At 36.7% G+C, this 23,936-nt stretch overlaps 1 protein-coding gene across 1 annotated transcript in view; it reads right to left on the bottom strand.

Annotated features, from left to right (window-relative positions):
• ANO3 (anoctamin 3) overlaps positions 1 to 23,936 on the bottom strand; it is a gene marked incomplete at both ends in the record, with an annotated part of 386,431 nt that overhangs the window by 173,410 nt on the left and 189,085 nt on the right. Inside the window, 2 exon segments of the mRNA XM_079709019.1 lie at positions 12,931 to 13,002; positions 13,895 to 14,089. Coding sequence (XP_079565145.1) covers positions 12,931 to 13,002; positions 13,895 to 14,089 — 267 coding nt within the window.

A 23,936-nucleotide genomic window follows, 5' to 3' on the forward strand; every position in this document is an offset into this window, starting at 1 on the left:
GAGCATGTATTACTAAAATACTTACTCATGCTTTATGAAATTACATTTTTGGCATATTTAACATCGCTTTGCTTGACCTCTTCTCAAAGATGATAAAGGCATACACACTACAGATATGCAGGTGACTCTAAAAGAGCATTTCACAGCCAGATGTTACATCCAGATGGGTTCCTGGAATTCCTGGTGATACTACAGTAAGCTAGAGCTTCATTCTCACCTTCATGATAAGGGCAAAAACCTCTTGTGCACTGTCTTAACCCCTCCAGAAGCTCTGATGTTTCTCTAAATTGAATAAATGATAGACTGAGGCTGGGAGATGCTAAAATACTTGGTATGAGGTACAATGCCTGGAGAGATATAAACACAAGTCAAGTGTGTCAAATGATTGAGACACTAGAATGATGAGGAAAGAAATGAGAAGTTAAGGCATCAAATTACATTATGCATTACAGAAAATGTTGGTATTTGGAATGGCAAGCTGTCAAAAATAAGATGCCTCAGTTGAATAGAAAGGTTTGCATGACTGAAGTCATCATTAGGCTACTAACTTGGGAGAATTATTAATGAAAGGTGTTGTGCAAAGTCTACCACCTGTATGGATATTTTGGACAAGATTTTTGTTCTGTTTTCATTTTCTTATCAGAAAACAACTAACAATAGCAGCCTCTTTCAGAATTAATTACTTTCTATGGGAAAGACCTTTGTACTCTGATTGAGCGTATTTGTTCTAATGAAATATTCTTCTTGATGTATGTGAAATGAACCTGCTGGTGGCTGTCTTCCATTAATTAGGAAACTTAATAAGCCAGCACTGTTTCTGAGCCACACACACACAAAGGAGTATTATAAGAAATATGACTAATTTTCAGCCATTCAGAGTGCTATTATAAATAACACAACTCATCCTTTAAAAAATTATGGAAAAGTACCCCAGCAATGCCCTCAGAGAGAAACCAATATACATATTTTAGGCTAGAAATTCTTAATTCTGGCTACATTTAATATTTAGCTGGGGAACAGTTGAAAGTATGGACCCTGATTTCAATCCTTAGACAATTAAAATTGATTTTTCTGGAGTTGGGTCCCAGGGAGTTTTTAAAGTTCTGGGGTGACTTAGGCAATGCAACCAGGCCACCAATGTGTTCACTACTGAAAACTCAGGGCTTAACTTCTGTGGATTACAAATAAATTCACTTGAGGTTATAAAATAAGTGTTGGGGCAGACTACTATCACTTTTTGATGAATTTTGGCTTCATTTTATTTCTATTCAGTTTATGAAAAGGAAAGGCCCCAGTTTCAAGGCATTGTTCATAGGCAAGTCCAGCAAGTACAGATTTGAATATGTCTTATTCAAGTGAAGCAAATCTTGCATTGTAACTGCAAAAGGCAAAAGAGTAGATTGAGTAAAACTGTCTCTGTTATAGAAAAAAAAAAAAAAAAGTATATTGTCTGTTAATGGAGAGTCAGGATAGAATCTTTCAGTACCACTGTTATACCAAATAATATCTATCAGTGACTATCAACCAACTTCAAATTTCAGTTTTGAAAACTATCCATAGAATTGTGTGCAATTTTGACTGAAATATGAGCATTTTTCCCAACTTATAAAAAAATTCTGATGTGAATATTTTTCTTTGCATATTCTTATTATATAATATTTGTATAAATCCTTTTTAGAGAAAAAAAGAAAATACCGACAGCAAGAAGAAATATAACAACCACAAATAATCTCATGTGGAGATACTATCAGCTAGCATATTGGTATATTTATTTCTAGCTCTTTTGCAATACATTTTTAAAAAGTGAATTTATTTATTTATTTATTTTTGGCTGTGTTGGGTCTTCGTTGCTGCATGCAGGCTTTCTCTAGTTGCGGCGAGCAAGGGGCTACTCTTCATTGTGGTGCGCAGGCTTCTCATTGTGGTGGCTTCTCTTGTTGTGGAGCACCAGCCCTAGGCGTGTGGGCTCAGTAGTTGTGGCACTCAGGCTCAGTAGCTGTGGCTCGCGGGCTCTAGAGTGCAGGCTCAGTAGTTGTGGCACACAGGCTTAGTTGCTCCGCGGCATGTGGGATCTTCCCGGACCAGGGCTTGAACCCGTGTCCCCTGCATTGGCAGGCGGATTCTTAACCACTGCGCCACCAGGGAAGTCCCTGAAATACATTTTTAACTAAAATGAGAGGCAGTCTACATTTATATTAAGCTATTTTTCTGCTCTTAGCAACATGTCACTAAAGGTTCAATAATACAATTTATTATTATTATTATTATTATTTTTGTGTGTGTGGTACGCGGGCCTCTCACTGTTGTGGCCTCTCCCTTGCGGAGCACAGGCTCCGGACGTGCAGGCTCAGCAGCCATGGCTCACGGGCCAGCCGCTCCGCGGCATGTGGGATCTTCCCAGACCGGGGTACGAACCCATGTCCCTTGCATCGGCAGGTGGACTCTCAACCACTGCGCCACCAGGGAAGCCCAATAATACAATTTATTAATGGGTCTCTGTGATATTCTAGCATATAGATATTTTACAATGTATTTAACTACTCCCCTATACTAAAATGCTCAATTTGCTTCCATTTTTATGTTTTGTTGTTTAATTTTTTAAATAAACTTTTAATTTAACATTTTTACTTTTATATTTTTAATTTTTTTAATTGAAGTATAGTTGATTTACAATGTTGAGTAAATTTCTGATGTACAGCAAAGTGACTCAGTTATGCATATATATACATTCTTTTTATATTCTTTTCCATTATGATTTACCCTGAGATATTGAATATAGTTCCCTGTGCTATACAGTAGCACCTTGTTGTTTATCTATTCTATATGTAATAGTTTACATCTTCTAACCCCAAACTTCCAGCCCATCCCGTCCCCACACCACCTGCCCCTTGGTAACCACAAGTTTGTTCTCTGGGTCTGTGAGTCTGTTTCTGTTTTGTAGATAAGTTCATTTGTGCCTTATTTTAGATTCCACATATAAGTGATATCATATGGTATTTGTCTCTCTCTTTCTGACTTACTTCACTTAATATCATAATCTCTAGCTGCATCAATGTTGCTGTAAATGGCAAAATTTCATTCTTATGGCTGAGTAGTATTCCACTGTAGTATTCCACATATATATGTATATATATATATATATATATATATATATATACACATATATATGTGTATATATATATATATATATATATATATATATATATACACCATATCGTCTTTATCCAATCATCTATCGATAGACATTTAGGTTGTTTCCCTGTCTTGGCTATTGTGAATAGTGCTGCTATGAACATAGGGGTGTACGTACCTTTTTTTCTAAATAGATCTTTATTGAAGTATAATTGCTTCACAATACTGTGTTAGTTTCTGTTGTACACCAAAGTGAATCAGCCATATGCGTATGCATGTCCCCATATCCCCTCCCTCTTGAGCCTCCCTCCCATCCTCCCTATCCCACCCCTCTAGGTCATCGCAAAGCACTGAGCTGATCTCCCTGTGCTATGTTGCTGCTTCCCACTAGCTAACTATTTTACATTCGGTAGTGTATATATGTCAATGCTACTCTCACTTTGCCCCAGCTTCCCCCTCCCACCCCGTGTCCTCAAGTCCATTCTCTATGAATTATGGTTTTGTCCAGGTACATGCCCAGGAGTGGGATTGCTGGAAAAAATGGTAATTCTATTTTTAGTTTTCTGAGGAACCTCCATACTGTTCTCCATAGTGGCTGTACCATTTTACTTTCCCACCAACAGTATAGGAGGGTTCCCTTTCCTCCACACCCTCTCCAGCATTTGGTATTTGTAGGCTTTTTAACGATGGCCATTCTAACTGGTGTGAGGTGGTACAATTTGCTTCCATTTTTAAATTTGATAATTACTGTAAAGAAAGGCTGTGAGAAAAAAATGTTTTTCATTTCTGATATTATTTTTCTTAGGATAGATCTTTAGATGTAAAACTGTGTACTGAGTCTCTACACTAAATGTTCCACAGATTTCCCCCTTTGGTCCATACAATAAAATATCTCATCAAAGAGCCATTTATCATTAACTTGATAGAGTAAAGAAGCAGAGTTCAAGGTGGCTGAATGAACTTTCAGGCATGTTTGTTGTCCCTTCCTCTGGAGACTTCATTAACATGATAATAAGAAAAGTTTCAAAAAGTAAAAACCTACAACAGTTTTCTAGAAGGCAAAATTCTGATGGGAGGGTGTTAACTGATGGAGTAGCTTAGCTTAGACTGTGTTCAGAGGCAGGCAGAGAGAATGATTTTCCTTAGCCAAATCCTAGAGACATCTGGACTCAAAGATGGCAGATAAACAGAGGACGGGAATGAGAATCGAGAGTGAAAACATGATGAGAACTGAAGGTCTGACAATAGAAGATGCAAACACAAACTGTTTCTCTAAAGAAATTCAAAGTGCAAGAGCAGTAATGTGCAGTCCTCAATCTAACATTGGGTGGGTCATCTAAGCAATAGTTCCTTAACCACTCACTCTAGAGTGAATGCTTTCTGTTTCTAATACTTGTCCTTGTATCCAGCTTTGAGTTAGTCTTTCTGTTTTTCTACTCTAAAATGTAAACAGATGACCAAAGATCATCAGATATTTGAGAAAATTCTACAGTCTAAAAGAGAATAATTAAAACGGGCAGAAAAAATTATCCCTGGGAAAACAGACTAAAATTTAAAGAGCAAAGGAAAACTTAAGACAATCGCAAGTGTTATTAGAGAGATTAGAGATGTTGTATTCATGAAATACAATAGGATACTCTGAAAAAATTACATTCTGGAAACAGAAAACAGTCTAGGAAATTAAATATACATATACTATTGCACCCCCCACACAAACACACAAATGAAAAGACATTTGGAGGAAAAATTCCAGGAATCTTCCTGAACCGAGGCAGAAATTGAAATGAGATAAAAGAAAATGTCGAACTTTTAACTGAATTTCCAGAAAGAGAAAAAGGAGGAAAACAAAAGTGCATAAATTGTGGAAAAAGTACCATGGAAGTGGAAAGTAGGCGTGAGACAAATAGAAAAGACAGACAATCTCTAGAGTGGGTTAAGTTAAAACACACACACACACACACACACACACACACACACATGTGGGCACATATAAACATAATGTTGTATAATTATATAACACAAAATGTAAATATAAAAAATGTACAGAGAGAAGAAAAAATCAACTACAAAGAAAGTTAAGAATCAGATAGCAATCAGGTTTCTAACAGTAACAATGGATGTTAGATGACATTGAATTAATCAACAAATTTCATAGGAAATTATTTTTAATGCAGAATTTTAAAAGCAAGGGAATATCAATCAACTGTAAGAGCCAACTGAAGTCATCTCAGATACAGAGTAATTTTAAAAGTCTGCATCTCACATCAATCTTCAGAGGTAGTTGTTTAAGGATATAATCCGAAAAAAATGAGCATGAAACTAAGAAAGAAGAATATGTGGGGAAATTAGAAAATAGAATTAATCCAGTAATCCAATGAAAGGTCAGTGGACACCAAGAATTTCTTAAAGAAGAATGAGATAAAGGATATAGAAACAAGAAACTGGAATATAATGGAAATATTTAGAAAAAGGGATATTTTTCCTCTCCTAAGAAGAAAAAATAATCAAATAATCTAGGAAAATAAAACTAACAAAAGTTTGGGTATAAGCAACAAAGCAAATATAATATGACATGACTTTGAGTATTTGATGGAGGGTTGGAAAGAAGAGTTTATTTGACCTTGATGCTGAGTATTCAAGAGTGGCATAGAGGTCATAACTTGGAATTGTAGAAAAAGAAGTGATACTGCATTGTCAGAAAGCATTATTTTCATAGCTGTAATATATTTGTCAAGTGAGGAGTGAAGAGATATTGTTTAAATGTGATAAAACATGATATAGAGAGGGGACCTTCAAGATGGCAGGGGAAAGACATGGATGTCATCTTCCTCCCCACAAATACATCAAAAATACATCTACATGTGGAATAACTCCTACAGAACACCTACAGAATGCTGGCAGAAGACCTCAGACTTCCCAAAAGGCAAGAAACTCCCCACGTACTTGGGTAGGGCAAAAGAAAAAAGAAAAAACAGAAACAAAAGAATAGGGATGGGACTTGCCCCTCGGGGAGGGAGTTGTGAAGGAGGAAAAGTTTCCACACACTAGGAATCGCCTTCACTGGCAGAGATGGGGGTGCGATGCGGGGGGAGCTTCGGAGCCACGGAGGAGAGCGCAGCAACAGGGGTGCAGAGGGTAAAGTGGAGAGATTCCCGCACAGAGGATCGGTGCTGACCAGCCCTCACCAGCCTGAGAGGCTTGTCTGCTCACCCACTGGAGTGGGTGGGGTTTGGGAGCTGAGGCTCAGGCTTCAGAGGTCAGACCCTAGGGAGAGAACTGGGGTTGGCTGCGTTAACACAGCCTGAAGGGGACTAGTGCATCACAGCTAACTGGGACAGAGTCTAGGAAAAAGTCTGGAACTGCCTAAGAGGCAAAAGACCATTGTTTTGGGTTGTGCAAGGAGAGAGGATTAAGAGCACCACCTAAATGAGCACGAGCTGCGGCTATCAGCATGGACACCAGAAAACTGCATGAAATGCTAAGGCTGCTGCTGCAGCCACCAAGAAGCCTGTGTGCAAGCACAGGTCACTATCCACATCTCCCATCCCGGAAGCCTGTGCAGCCCACCACTGCCAGGGTCCTGTGATCCAGGGACAACTTCCCTGGGAGAACACACGGGGCCACCTCAGGCTGTTGCAATGTCAAGCTGGCCTCTGCCACCACAGCCTCGCCCCACATTCCATACCGCTCCCTCCCCCCACCGCCTGAGTGAGCCAGAGACCCTAATCAGCTGCTACTTTAACCCCGTCCTGTCTGGGCAGGGAACAGATGCCCTCAGGCGACCTAAACGCAGAGACTGGGCCAAATCCAAAGCTGAAAACCAGGAGCTGTGCGAACAAAGAAGAGAAAGGGAAATTTCTCCCAGCAGCCTCAGAAGCAGAGGATTAAACCTCCACAATCAACTTGATGTACCCTACATCTCTGGAATATCTGAATAGACAATGAATCATCCCAAAATTGAGGCAGTGGACTTTGGGAGCAACTGTAGACTTGGGGTTTGCTTTCTGCAGCTAATTTGTTTCTGGGTTTTTTTTTTTTTTTTTTTTTTCTGTGGTACACGGGCCTCTCACTGTTGTGGCCTCTCCCATTGCAGAGTACAGGCTCCGGACGCGCAGGCTCAGCGGCCATGGCTCATGGGCCCAGCTGCTCCGCGGCATGTGGGATCTTCCTGGACCCGTGTCTCCTGCATCGGCAGGCAGACTCTCAACCACTGCACCACCAGGGAAGCCCAGTTTCTGGTTATATGTTCATCTTAGTTTAGTATGTAGAGCGTATTATCATTAGTAGATTTGTTTATTGATTTGGTTGCTCTCTCCCTTTATATATATATATATTTTTTCCTCTTTTCCCATTCTGTGAGTGTGTATGTGTATGCTTCTTTGTGTGATTCTGTCTGTATAGCTTTGCTTTTACCATTTGTCCTAGGGTTCTGTCTGTCTTTTTTTTTTTCTTAGTATAGTTTTTAGTGCTTGTTATAATGGTGGATTTGTTTTTTGGTTTGGTTGCGCTCTTCTTTCTTTTTTTTATTACTCCTTTATTTTTTATTTTTAATAACATTTTTAATTTTTTATTTTAATAACTTTATTTTATTTTATTATATTTTCTTGCTTGCTTGCTTTTTCTCCTCCCTTCCATCTGAAGGGAGTGGCAGGACATATTTAAAGTGATGAAAGGGAAAAACCTACAACCAAGATTACTCTACCCAGCAAGGATCTCGTTCAGACTCAACGGAGAAATTAAAAGCTTTACAGACAAGCAAAAGCTAAGAGAATTCAGCACCACCAAATCAGCTTTACCACAAATGCTAAAGGAACTTCTCTAGGCAGGAAACACAAGAAAAGGAAAAGACCTATAATAACAAACCCAACACAATTAAGAACATGGTAATAAGAACACATATCGATAATTACCTTAAATGTAAATGGATTAAGTGCTCCAACCGAAAGACACAGACTGGCTAAATGGATACAAAAACAAGACCTGTACATATCCTGTCTACAAGAGACCCTCTTCAGACCTAGGGACACATACAGACTGAAAGTGAGGGGATGGAAAAAGATATTCCATGCAAATGGAAATCAAAAGAAAGCTGGAGTAGCAATTCTCATATCAGACAATATAGACTTTAAAATAAACACTATTACAAGAGACAAAGAAGGACACTGCATAATGATCAAGGGATCAATCCAAGAAGATATAACAATTGTAAATATTTATGCACCCAACATAGGAGCACCTCAATACATAAGGCAAATGCTAACAGCCATAAAAGGGGAAATCGACAGTAACACAATAATAGTAGGGGAATTTAACACCCCACTTTCACCAATGGACAGATAATCCAAAATGAAAATAAGTAAGAAAACACAAGCTTTAAACAATACATTAAACAAGATGGACTTAATTGATACTTATAGGACATTCCATCCCAAAACAACAGAATACTCTTTCTTCTCAAGTCTCATGGAACATTCTCCAGGATAGATCATATCTGGGTCACAAATCAAGCTCTGGTAAATTTAAGAAAATTGAAATCGTATCAATCATATCTTTTCTGACAACAACGCTATGAGACTAGATATCAATTACAGGAAAATATCTGTAAAAAATCCAAACACATTGAGGCTAAACAATAAACTACTAAATATCCAAGAGATCACTGAAGAAATCAAAGAAGAAATCTAAAAATACCTAGAAACAAATGATAATGAAAACACAATGACCTAAAAACTATGGGATGCAGCAAAAGCAGTTCTAAGAGGGAAGTTTTTTTTTTTTTTTTTTTTTTTGCGGTATGCAGGCCTCTCACTGTTGTGGCCTCTCCCGTTGTGGAGCACAGGCTAGGACATGCAGGCTCAGCGGCCATGGCTCACGGGCCTAGCCACTCCATAGCCACTCCGCAGCATGTGGGATCCTCCCGGACCGGGTCGCGAACCTGTGTCCCCTGCATCGGCAGGCGGACTCTCAACCACTGCGCCACCAGTGAATCCCTCAGAGGGAAGTTTTTATAGCAATACAATCCTACCTCAAGAAACAAGAAAAATCCCAAATAAACAACTTAACCTTACACCCAAAACAATTAGAGAAAGAAGAACAAAAAAACCCCACAGTTAGCAGGAGGAAAGAAATCATAAAGATCAGATCAGAAATAAATGAAAATTGAAGGAAACCATAGTAAAGATCAATAAAACTAAAAGCTAGTTCTTTGAGAAGATAAACAAAGTTGATAAACCATTAGCCAGACTCATCAAGAAAAAAAGGGAAAAGACTCAAATCAACAGAATTAGAAAGGAAAAAGGAACAGTAACAATTGACACTAGAAATACGAAGGATCATGGGAGATTACCACAAGCAACGATATGCCAATAAAATGGACCACCTGGAAGAAATGGACAAATTCTTACAAAAGCACAACCTTCCAAGACTGAACCAGGAAGAAATAGAAAATATAAACAGACCAATCACAAGCACTGAAATTGGGACTGTGATTAAAAATCTTCCAACAAACAAAAGCCCAGGACCAGATGGCTTCACAGGCAAATTCTATCAAATATTTAGAGAACAGCTAACACCTATCCTCATCAAACTCTTCCAAAATATAGCAGAAGGAGGAACACTCCCAATCACATTCTTTGAGGCCACCTTCACCCTGATACCAAAACCAGACAAAGATTTCACAAAACAAGAGAACTATAGGCCAATATCACTGATGAACAGTGATGCAAACATCCTAAATAAAATACTAGCAAAGAGAATCCAAGAGCACATTAAAAGGACCATACACCAGGATCAAGTGGAGTTTATCCCAGGAATGCAAGGATTCTTCAATATATGCAAATTAATCTATATGATAAACCATATAAACAAATTGAAGGATAAAAACCATATGATCATCTCAATAGATGCAGAAAAAGCTTTCAATAAAATTCAACACTCATTTATGATAAAAACCCTCCAGAAAGTAGACATAGATGGAACTTACCTCAACATAATAAAGGCTGTATATGACAAACCCACAGCCAACATAATTCTCAATGTTGAAAAACATAAACAATTTCCACTAAGATCAGGAACAAGACACGGTTGCCCACTCTCACCACTATTATTCAACATAATTTTGGAAGCTTTAACCACAGAAATCAGAGAAGAAAATGAAATAAAAGGAATCCAAATCGGAAAAGAAGAAGTAAAGCTGTCACTGTTTGCCTATGACATGATACTACACATAGAGAATCCTAAAGATGCTACCAGAAAACTACTAGAGCTAATCAATGAATCTGGTAAAGTAGCAGGATACAAAATTAATGCACAGAAATCTCTTGCATTCCTATACACTAATGATGAAATATCTGAAAGAGAAATTAAGGAAACACTCCCATTTACCATTGCAACAAAAAGAATAAAATACCTAGGAAAAAACCTACCTAAGGAGATAAAAAACCTGTATGCAGAACACTCTAAGACACTGATGAAAGAAATTAAAGATGATACCAACAGATGGAGAAATACACCATGTTCTCGGATTGGAAGAACCAATATTGTGAAAATGACTATACTACTGAAAGCAGTCTACAGATTCAGTGCAATCCCTACGAAACTACCAATGGCATTTTTCACAGAACTAGAGCAAAAAATTTCACAAAAGCCTCCGAATAGCCAAAGCAATCTTTAGAAAGAAAGACAGAGTTGGAGGAACAAGGCTCCCTGACTTCAGACTATACTACGAAGCTACGGCAATCAAGACAGTATGGTACTGGCACAAAAACAGAAATATAGATCAGTGGAATAGCATAGAAAGCCCAGAGATAAACCCATGCACATATGGTTACCTTATCTTTGATTAAGGAGGCAACAATATACAGTGCAGGAAAGACAAGCCTCTTAAATAAGTGGTGCTGGGAAAACTGGACAGCTACATGTAAAAGAATGAAACTAGAACACTCCCTAACACCATACACAAAAATTAACTCAAAATGGGTTAAAGACGTAAATATAAGGCCAGACACTATAAAACTCTTAGAGGAAAACATAGGCAGAATGCTGTATGACATAAATCACAGGAAGATCCTTTTTGACCCACCTCCTAGAGAAATGGAAATAAAAACAGAAATAAACAAATGGGACCTAATGACACTTAAAAGCTTTTGCACAGTAAAGGAAACCATAAACAAGACGAAAAGACAGGACTCAGAATGGGAGAAAATATTTTCAAATGAGGCAACTGACAAAGGATTAATCTCCAAAATGTACAAGCAGCTCATGCAGCTCCATATCAATAAAGCAAACAACCCAATCCAAAAATGGGCTGAAGACCTAAACAGACATTTCCCCAGAGAAGATATACAGATTGCCAACAAACACATGAAAGGATGCTCAACATCACTAGTCATTAAAGAAATACAAATCAAAATCACAATGAGGTATCACCTCACACCAGTCAGAATGTCATCATCAAAAAATCTACAAAAATAAATGCTGGAGAGGGTTTGGAGAAAAGGGAACCCTCTTGCACTGTTGGTGAGAATGTAAATGGATACAGCCACTATGGAGAACAGTATGGAGGTTCCTTAAAAAACTAAAAATAGAACTACCATAAGACCCAGCAATCCTACTACTGGGCATATACCCTGAGAAAACCATAATTCAAAAAGAGACATGTACCACATTGTTCAGTGCAGCTCTATTTACAATAGTCAGGACATGGAAGCAACCTAAGTGTCCACTGACAGACGAATGGATAAAAAGAAGATGTGGCACATATATACAATGGAATATTAATCAGCCATAAAAAGAAACAAAATTGAGTTATTTGTAGTGAGGTGGATGGACCTAGAGTCTGTCATACAGAGTGAAGTAAGTCAGAAAGAGAAAAACAAATACCGTATGCTAACACATATATATGGAATCTAAGAAAAAAAAATGTCATGAAGAACCTAGGGGCAAGACGGGAATAAAGACACAGATCTACTAGAGAATGGACTTGAGGATATGGGGAGGGGGAATGATAAGCTAGGACAAAGTGAGAGAGTGTCATGGACATATATACACTACCAAACGTAAAATAGATAGCTAGTGGGAAGCAGCCACATAGCACAGGGGGATCAGCTCGGTGCCTGTGACCACCTAGAGGGGTGGGATAGGGAGGGTGGGAGGGAGGGAGATGCAAGAGGGAAGAGATATGGGAACATATGTATATGTGTAACTGATTCACTTTGTTATAAAGCAGAAACTAACACACCAATGTAAAGCAATTATACTCCAATAAAGATGTTAAACATAATAATAAAAAAATTAAAAAATAAAAAAGCTAAAAAAGAAGAAAACATGATATAAAGATGCAAATATACTACAGTTACAAATTTAATCAGTAGAGAGGTTTAAAATTTAAAATGGCAATGTAACTATGAAAACAAAAGGAAAGGTTATATGAATGAGCTAATAAACCTTCATCTAGCACAAGAGATCAACAGATAATGCTGAAATTTGATAAATCTATACACAGTAGTATAAATGTACTTATTCATCGAGAATTGAAGGAAATTTCCAAAAGACTAACAACAGAATTTTTTTCAGTTATAGGATTGTTATTCATTAAAAATCTTCTGTATTTGACTTTCAAACTGTACATGAAATACCTTAATAATATTTTAACCTTAGAATATTATTCTCACCCATCAAATGTTAAAGACTAAACATGAATTTTTTTTCTTAAAAAAATTATGTTCTACGTTTGAAGTAGAAGTCAGTTTACCTTTGGAGAGGGGGAAAGGAGGAAGGAAATAATAGAAAGCAACTCACCCAAGCAAAAGTCGCTGAGGTCAGCAAAAGAACATCTGAGCACAGAGTCTTTTCTGCCTTCCTCAGCGTTAACTGGAAACAAGAACAAAAAAGACTTTCTAGTTTTGGGGAATAAAAACATAATTATAGTTAGAACAATTACCGTGGTGACTGCTGTCCAAATAACAGCCAAACATGAAGAAATGTTTTGAAGTTAATGAGTGGAAATGAGAGATACAACTATATCACATTTTAACACTTTGATTCTCTTGAACAATTAGCCACTTTCCTTATTGGACATGGATGTAAGCTGACTTTTTAAAATAGGTAGTGATTTCCCAATACTATTGAAAATAGAATATTGGTATTTTCAAATTATCCAGAGGAAGAAGCAACCCTAAGGAATCATAAGGGAATGAATTTTCATAACATAAAAGCTCTTAGAGATGGAAGGGAAAATAAAAACACACCCATCCACTGAATGACAGGGGCCTGGTTGTATTCTGACTCCTGACTCTTGTGAAAAGGGATTGTCTGAACGTATAATGAGTCTCAGACAGTCAGATGTGTGTAGTTTTATTTGCCAACACTTGTCTAACCACATCTTTGTGCAACCAAATCTTCACTGATTTACTGTCAGTATTATTTATAGTTTTGGGTCTTTCTTTTTAGGGAACTGAGTTTATTATTGCTGGCATATTTAATTACTGGTAATACATTCTCACCAGGAATGCTAATGAGCCAGTGATTTAGGTGGCTGATCTGTCTTCTCTTGCCAACGGAAAGTGTTAGGTCCATATTTGCATGGGGTTGGCTACCTTCAAGGATAGAAAGAAATGAACACACATCTCGCCAACGAATGGCCTTTTGTCTGACTGGCATGGGCTACTGTTCTCCTTTCTATGCCAATCTCCTTCCTGAAGACTCTATAAACACTAGTGGAAAACACTACTCTTTAAAAGTTAAACAAGAAAGTAGAGCTCACCTTGCTCTGCTTTGTCAGCAGAGATTGAGGTTACAGAAGTGGGAGCCTGAGATTCACTCTCAGTTGACTGGAAGAGTGAGGTAGATTGGCTCAAGTTCTTTGAGTAAGCATAGCTCTGGGCCAGGCAAGGCAGGGATCTCCGAGATGGTTTTAATGAAGTTTCTTTTGCTATCTCACTCTTGCTTATATTCATACCTGCAAATTCAAAATGGCAAGTTTTAGCAACAAGAAATAATCAGCAGAAATCAACAAATAATTTTAATTCTTGTGATGGCTGTTTCAGAAATGTACTCTTGAAAAGCATCACCTAGGGATTAGCACTAGTTGAATTCGTTTGTTTCTATATTGTCAGAGGAAGTGTTTTGAGATTTTTGTCAAATAGTTATGAGAAATAAACAGCTCCTCTTCCAGTTTGAACTTTCACTGTTTTTTAAAGGTTCTGTAAAAAAGAAACTGAGGTTTAAATTCATTTGGAGAGTTATGAGAACAATAATTTGGATTGTCTTTGGATAAATTTAACCATTTAGGTTATTAAGCAGTAAAATAAATAAAACCTAATGCGTAGAAATTCAAATTACTATTATTAACCAGAGCACTTCTTTCTATAACCTATCCTCCTTTAAACACACCACATAATGTACTAATAGTGATCAAGAGGCTGGAAAGGAACAGCATACATGGTTTAGTACAAAAACTGACCAGCAGGGGGACAGCATTCCTGTGCTCCGTGTAACAGTCCCTCTCCTCATGCAGAGAAGACTGATCTTCCAGAAGAAAGAATGCCCCTCAACAGGACTCTGCCTCCATAATTGGAAGTCCCAGTAACTGTATTCTCCCAGCAATGAATGACCCCTTGTCCCTGTATGCCCCTGTCCCCATCCGTCCTCATCCCCCTTACGTTAATCCCAGGGCATTCCTCAGCCCTGGAATACTGCTATGGGTATTCTGGTATATGCCTTTTTTGCACATATTGAGTATTTCTCTAAGAGGAAACACTTAGATGTACAACTGCTGGTTTGAAGGGCATGAATATTTATCATTTGGATAAATAATGCCAAACTGCCTTCCCTAAAAGCTTTATCTTTTCACACTTCCCCAAATAGCACAAGATGGAATCCATTTCTTTATGAAATTCCTTGGGGAACTCTAGATAGTATCATTTGTTTTAATTCTGAATAAAATAAAAAGCCAACAAACAAAAAAACAAAAAAAAATTGTTTTAATCTTCATGTTACAGATTGAACATGTTTTCATACATTTCTAGCCAATTATAATTCTTAAGTGACTAAGCTATTTTATAGTTTTTCTAGTGTGTTGTTAGGCTTTTTCTTATTATTTTATAGTATGTGTGTGTGTATATATATATGCGGGAGTTTGGGGTATCAACCCTTCATGCAGTTAAAAATCCACATACAATTTAAAACCAGCCCTCTGTCTCCACTGTTCCTATCAGTAGTTCTGCATCTGCAGATTCAACCAACCTCAGATTGTGTAGCACTGTAGAATTTTTTATTGAAAACAATCCATGTGTAAGGGGACCCTCACAGTTCAAACTTTTGTTGTTCAAGGGTCAACTGTATATACATTCATATATACATATATACATTTATATGTATATAGTATTTTAGTGACTACATATTAAATGTAATATATGCTGTGTTTATTTCATTTAGTTTTCTAACGATCTTACCAGGCAGACATTATACCTATTAGCTATGTGGAAACTGAGACTTAGAGAGGATATGTAACATTCCTTATATCACACCAACAAGAAAACTGTTTGGAATTTATATTCCAAACAGTTTCTAATGCTAAAACCATCACATCATGTTGCATCCATAAATTAAGTTTGAAACTCCTGCACACCATCCATTTACCTCGAAAATCACAGACACTGAAATGTAAAGAACAGACACCAAAATTCATTCTGGTAGAGGCTAAAACTCAGACGGAATATACCTAGAAACACATCTGCTTTTACCACCCTCCCTATTCACCTGCCCATATTCTCTATATTAAAGTAAATTTCAGGGGCTTCCCTGGTGGCGCAGTGGTTGAGAATCTGCCTGCTAATGCAGGGAACACGGGTTTGAGCCCTGGTCTGGGAAGATCCCACATGCTGCGGAGCAACTAAGCCCGTGAGCCACAACTACTGAGCCTACGTGTCTGGAGCCTCCGCAACAAGAGAAGCCACGATAGTGAGAGGCCCGCGCACCGCGATGAAGAGTGGTCCCCGCTTGCCACAACTAGAGAAAGCCTTGCACAGAAACCAAGACCTAACACAGCCAAAAATAAATAAATTAAATTTCAAATGTAGTGATTGAAAGGTGAAAAAGACAAAGCGAACTCACCAGTACATACAGCACTCAAGTAATGAAAATTTTGCCTTGCAATTGCTCATCTTAATTCCATTTTTGAGACAGAGTAGAATCTGGGTCTTAATAGGTGCGGGCAAGGGGTATAGACAGGAAAGGTATATTTTCAGTAATTATCATATTTATTATAAGACAAACATATTTAACTAAACTCTACTCATATTGTTTCGGTCAATACTTTTTGGCTACTTTATAATCAGCTCATGAATTAACTCCAGATTTCTAAGGATATTTTCAAATGCATGAATTCAAATAAAGACAAGCAGAGGTACCAATGTTCATTGCCCTTTGAGACAAATGAAAATCTTGAAAAAAAAAATAACAAGACAATTTTTGAAAGAGGTTCTATAGAAATAAGACATAGTTGAATAGATGAAATGCAGACAAACCTAGCAGTAGGGATTTTATCTTCCTGTTTTATAAAAAAAAAAAGTATTTATTTTCACATTAATTCTCAGTGTGAAAATAAAATGTGAACTAGAAAGGGATTGAAGAAAGAATTATGAATTGATCCAGTCTCTTAGCTTTCTGGGACTCTGTAATGATAAGAAAGGAAAATACCCTTTTGAAGAGGAATTTCCCAAGGCCCACAGAACTCATACTGAAATCCTACACATACACCATACAATCGCCCTTATTTAAGGACCAACTAGTGTTTTCTATACTACATTCAAGGAATAGCACAGGATAAATCTGTCCCAGTAGTTTTTTATGCCTGTGAATATTTTATCATGTGGTCTTATATCTTCTTTTATTTAGGAAACACAGATGTAGAATATTAAAAGATCAGTTTTTTATTACTGGGCTCTGGTTGAGAATTGCCTTTTACTCTAGAAGAACATATAAGTAAAAGAATAAACATTATTTTGGAGGTGGAGGTACACAGATGGAAGATGGTGATAGTTGCTAGTAAAGATATTAGATTCAGAGAGAAATGCCTTGGGCCCCTGAGAAATGGCCTTGATGGGGACTCTATAATAATACTAGTCACCTTAATACACTGACCCCAGCATGTATGTTCAAAAACTGTTCTTTGAGCTAAAGATGACAATCATATTGGTAGATATTATTATTTTATAAACCAATATAGGGTGAGACTAGCTTTATGCATATCAATGTTGTCAGTATTTTCCACCATGATTCATCCCTGTATTCACCTAGTCATTGAGGAGATGTTATTTGGGCTTTTGCTCTCTGCAGGCATCCTGCTGACACTGGGTATACAGTGGTGAACAAGGTGGACATATAATTCCTGTCCTCATGGGACTTCCATTCTAGTAGAGTGTCAGACATTGACCAAACAAATAAATATGTATATACACATAAATTGTCTGAAATGCTATGAAAATACAGGCATGGTTATATTATGGAGAATAATAAAGGGGACTTTCTTTATGAAGTGGTTGGGGACATTTTGTCTGAAGAAGTGACATGTTAGGTCAAAAAATAAAAAGGAACCTAACATACAGAAAGGTGTTTATGTATGTTTGTGTTGATGTTTATATATATATGTATGTTTGTGAGGGGTGCTTTTAGGCAAAGATAATAACGTGTGTGAAAGCCCTGAGGTATGAAGATTGCAATGTATTTATAAACTGGAAACAACAACAAAACTGTTTGCAGTATAGTAAGTGAGAGAAAGAAGTGTAAAGGACCTATAGCTGCAGTCCAGGTAGGGGATAAAAATTACCTACTGTTCTTTGGGGAATTCTGCATATGCTTATTTGCTCATTATTTTCCACAAATTTATCTGTCTTATGTCCTTTTTTTGAATAATTGCATTTGCCAAAAATCATAAGATATTTTAAATATAATCACTTCAAATGGGAAATGAAATTGGGAGAGGCAATGAAATTTACTTACTCTAGGTCATAAATCAAGCAACTGGCAGAACTGAATGTGAATGTTATGGCCATTGGATTCCAAAACCCATGATCTTTTCAGAATGCTCCATGGCTCTTCATGAACCCCCGTCCTGGATGGGTCATTACCATGGTTTCACTTGGTAGAAATATCACACAAATTTTAAGCAGAGAGCTCTGAATGTAGACATCACAGAGTGAAAGCAAACCTCAGAACCTGTAATTCTATACCCACAATCTTAGACAACTGTGAAATATATGTTGATGAAAAACGAATATGTGCTCTTTGGTACACATTAACTGGGAATGTCTACCCATCATCTATGAAACTGTTGTTCTTTTGCTGATCTATAAAATAATAGATATGAATAATATAAAATCTGCTATGAGTTAACAATGTGTGTAACTGATTCACACAAAACAAGTTATCAGCTATTATTTGTAATCCTAATCATTATTTTTCAGTTTCCATCATTTAGTTAACAACGTGTGTAACTGAGTTATATGAAATAAATATTAATGATTATTTTTAAACTTAATTTTTATTCATTGAGTGTTCTATCATTTATTTAACAATTCCAAACAATTATTGAGTTCTTTCTCTGGACCAGAATTTAACTCACTGTTGGGTGAAAATGGTGGTCACTATCAGGAGAAGTGTATATATATAAATAAAAGCAGTTCTTTTTATTAAAAACTAATATACAAAATATGGATAAGGCATCATCATTAGATTGAATTAAATCTAATATATATCACTTGGGGAAGAATTAACATCTTAATTATGCCAAGTCTTCTAGTCCATGAATCTCATATGGTTATTTATTTAGGTCTTTCTTTGATTGATTGAACTATATTTCTGTAGTTTTCTTCATACAAATCCTGTACATAGTTTATTAGATTTATAGCTAACTATTTCATTTTGTTGGAGCTTTTACAAAAGATAGTATCTTTTTAAACTTTAGTTTTTCACTGTTCATTTTTCAATCGTGCATTGCTAATGTACAGAAATGCAATTAATTTTTGTTTATTGCCATTGTATTCTGTGAACTTTCAAAATTATTTATTAGTTCTAGGTATGATAAACATTTTGTAGATTACTTGGAATTTTCCACATAGACTATCATGTTGTCTGCCAGAAAGGGTACTTTATTACTTTCCAACTGAATACCTTTTATTTCTTTTTCTATCCTCATTTTATTTTCTAGAACTTCCAACAGAATATTGAATAGCAGTGGTGAAAGTGGAAAATCTTGCCTAGTTCCTGATCTTGGGGGAAAGCAAGCTCTCATGATTAAGTATGATGTTAGATGTAAATTTGTTGTAAATGCATTTATCACATGGAGGAAGTTTCTTTCTAACCCTAGGTTGCTGACATTTTTATCATGATAGATGTGGAATGTCTTTTTCTGCATTTATTGATATATCATGTAGTTTTCCTCTCAAGTCTGATAGTGTGGTAAATTATAATGATTGTTTTTTGAGTGCTGAACCAACCTTGCATTCTTAGGTGATATTTAATATATTTAATTCTCACAGTAATCCTGAAAAACGTTTTGATTATGCATGTTTAAGATTGAGAAAATTAGAGTTAACTTAAGGACATTCAGCCCAGTAATTGCCAAACCTATGAACTGAACTCAAGTCCATGAGAGGCCTGAGCTATGTTCCTTTTACCATAGCACCCTGCCTTTCACAAATATGCAAGAAGAAATATTATTAATGGCCTCTAGGCAACAACAAAGACTCTCCCTCTCTATACTCCACTTCCAAGGTAAAGAGGCCCTGGTAATGTTCTAGAAAATGGACATGTTTGTTCCAGGGTTCTTAAGAGTGAAGCCAATGGGTACACTGATAAAAGAGATCACAAACTCTGGCATGTACAGCCTCTCTCTTGGTCTTGCCTTTTCACTATATTTGTCTTCCATGTGTTGGGATTTGTGAAGGTGAAGAAAAAACAGTATAGGGCTTATGCAGCTAACCTTTTGGAGGATAGTTTAACTAGTTTAGACTACTCCTTAGGGATATGTTTTCATTTTCTTTCAGATTTCCTGGTGTTTATTAAGGTTCTGAAAGAATGTGACTTTAAGGTTCAAAATTAGATATAGGCCTAGAAGAAAGAAACCTAAAAGGCCACTAGATCTGCTGTTATTTTATATCTTAAGGTATAGTCCAGCTCAGCACAGCTAATAATTTCACCTAGAATTTGAGGCCAAGGCCCTAGTTAGAAAAAAATAAAACAAAAAAAAACACACTGTCTTGTGTCTTCTCTGCATATCTTTCTCATGAATCTATTTTAAGATTTGAAAATAAATTTTCTGGGTCTCAGTTAAATCTTTATCTTAATTCAAGAAATGCTTACAAATCCTTAGGGATTCTATGCTCACATTCTTTGTCTAGTTCCACAGCATTATTGGAATTTACTTACTGAATAGTGATACCAACATTCAAATAATGTCTAAGGGACAATAAAAAAGTGCTTTAAAATAAATATACATATATTTTTTATTTAGGGTAGAGTTTGGATGATCTTAGGAAGAATATGACTGGAGTATCTACAGCAAGACCACTTGTTATGTAAAACGAAAGTTATTAAGAAAACAATTGCCAACCTATACAAAATCAATGCTCAGCACTTTAGTTATTATATCAAAGCTGAAAGCAGTAAGATGTTTAAGAATAAATCATTTAATTCAGTAAAAGTCTAATGTCAAAAACCTCAAGGGAGCTTCATTGCCTCCTAATTTTCTTTTAAAAGCTATCTGAGTATAAATGTTCTAATCTTGTCACTATAGAATGAAGAATGTATTTTAAATTGATAGACTGACATTATAAAAAAGAATGTTTTGAAATCACTCACGATATGCAGAAATTTCATGCCCAGTTCAAAGATAGAGAAAAAGGGAACATGTTCCTTGCTTTATTTCCCTGGTTTTCAAGGAATCACTTGTCCTTGATAGGTTTTCTTCCAAAATGGCACACAAAAGAACAAAGAAGTGTTCTGGAATTTTCTTTTCTACTCTTTAAAAAGGAAAATGGACTGATGGATGAAGAAGAGCTGCTTTTTTCAATAGGAAAAAAAATGAACAGCAAAGAAATGTGAATAGATTCAAAAGACAAGAGCCCACTGGCTGCTTTGTCTCTTCCAATGGAAACTATAGCCATAATTTTTTATTCAGATATGCATTGTCAGTAAAGGTTACTTTATTTATTTTTACCTTACTGACTGGATTCCAGACCTTTTGCAGTCAGAGGCAGCAGTGGTCAAACAGGTGAGACTGGAATTGGTATAGGTCACAAACACAGTTCAGGGTGTGGCACTGAACCTCTGAATATAATAATCATTAGGCCTAATAGGTCTTTTTAAGGACATACTGTTATGTGAATGAAAAGGTTTAGATGGGACTCTCATTTCAAAAGGGAATACCCCAGCAGGTCTAGCATACAGTATTTTTCAATATGTCAGTTGGTATAGTGGTCTCAGGGCAGTGCTAAGAATATTCAGTAGCTCCTAAAGAGATTCCAGATAGACCTGGGCATATAAAGGCCTTAAAGTAGCTTACTTGCATCTCCAAACAGACATACACACACACATGCACGCACATACACACATATACTCATACCTACCCCAAGTAACATTTGGTCAGTCTGACCCTCTGCCTTGGTACCCATGGCTACTTCACAGCCACAGTTGTGTGTTTTGGGGTTGGGAGTATGGTTTCAGGATAAAAGAAAGCACTCCTCTAAACTATAAGCAATTTCCCCAAAATCGAAACAAATAAATTGGCATGATCATAATGGTCATGGACAATTCTAAGGAAGAGTACTGCATATTATTTTTTTTTTTAAATCCCAAAGCAGGGGATTAGTCCAATGCTAGATTTGGATTAACTTCCAGATTCTGGACAATTTCAATTCCAAGACTGCAATATACTATGGTTTTCAGCATTAAATTTTGTGATTCCGTTTCTAAGAGAAGTCTCAAGGCCTTTATTTCAAGTTTTGTTCTAGTTCTTCTCAGCCCTACTTTATTTAACCTCTTTTCAGTTTCTTTAAGTCTGCAACTGTGAAGCTGCAAGAAGGCTATAAACTCAGGTAGCATATGTTTATAGACTTGGGCAGGAGCCATTGTGTGTAAGTTCTCTTCACTAACCCAATCCCTTTGTTCTGTTTTTGAAAGAAATAACAAGGGAACTCAAAGATTAAATTGATGAAAGGAGTACATAATATAGTTTATGACATTAGTGCTTTGAGGTTAAGTTCTAAAGTAACTCCTAAGGTAAGGGGTTAGTTTCATATTAAATTCATTTTCAAGTTAAACTGGTTCTCCAACATATTAAAATAGACTGAAATTTATGATAGTTTTATATATAGGTTAAAATAATAATATTTCTCTACAAACATAGAAAGAGTAATTATAGTAAGATCAAAAAATTAGACAATTCCAAGGAAATGCATTTAAGTCACTTTCAGATAACAGTTTCCCCCAAATGCATGGCATAGCATCCTTCATATATTCTTATTTAGGGATTAAAAGAGTATACAATAGGGCTTCCCTGGTGGCGCAGTGGTTGAGGGTCCGCCTGCCGATGCAGGGGACACGGGTTCGTGCCCTGGTCCGGGAGGATCCCGCATGTCACGGAGCGGCTGCAACCGTGAGCCATGGCCGCTGGGCTTGCGCGTCTGGAGCCTGTGCTCCGCAACGGGAGAGGCCACAGCGGTGAGAGGCCCGTGTACCGCAAAAAAAAAAAAAAAAAAAGAGTATACCATAAAGACAGTATAATTATTATCTTCAGTTAAACAATATATAAAGTAATTTCTTCAGTGAAGTACCAACAGGAACGGCATTCAGGGATGATAGGGTGACAACTTGCAAATATGCGTGATTGAACGAGACATAATTCCCTTCACTTCCTTCGTCTGATTTTAAGAGCACCATGGGCAACGTACTGTCAAGGCAGAACTCAGCACTGCTGAGGAAATATAGTTCATGGATGCCATGGAATTGCAGGATGAGGTACAATTGTAAGTGTGTTCAAGCCATTCCCAACTGTAAGGCACACATATGAAATAGTCTGTGTCTTGTGAATCACTTTTAAAAGAACCCTGATTTCTGGAACACTGGTGACTGCATATAACATTCATTTCCAGAAATACAAAGACATTTTTCTGATTCCACTTACGACTTTAGAGGTTAATGGGGAGTTTAATATATCTAGCAATACAGTCAAAAGCATCCATACACTCACACAATCTCCCTTTATTCTTTCCTTAAAAGTAATGTCTCTTTCATTTGAGTTTTAATAGCACCTAGGCTCCTTAACTAATAATGGTAATTTTATTTGCATTGTAATTTTTGCGAGTAAGCTATATTTCTACCATTGAACTCAGTCCCTTGAGGTCAGGGACAACAGATGCTTCCTCATTTTTGCCATAGTAGCTTGGTCAGTGCTTTACATTCACGGAACAACTTGAAGCACTATGTAGATTTCAGTATACCAAGGGCCAGCCATGCTCCTTAAAATATACCAATATACCATCACAGACTAAAAATCCTAAAACAGCTATCAGAGTATTATATCAATAGCAATATTATTTCACTATATGCTACAGCTATTAGATTAAAGTATATTACCTATTAACATGTATACACAGAGATTACTCATGTAATTTTTTATGTTTTATAATTTAAAAATTATGATTTTGATGAGTTATTATTTATCAAATAAATCCTTTATTTGACTTTTCTATTTTTGCTTAGTAAATATTATTATAATGATGATTATATTCATTAAGGGATTTTTA

Source organism: Hyperoodon ampullatus, assembly GCF_949752795.1.
Source record: "Hyperoodon ampullatus genome assembly, chromosome: 7".
NCBI classification, from domain to species: domain Eukaryota; kingdom Metazoa; phylum Chordata; class Mammalia; order Artiodactyla; family Ziphiidae; genus Hyperoodon; species Hyperoodon ampullatus.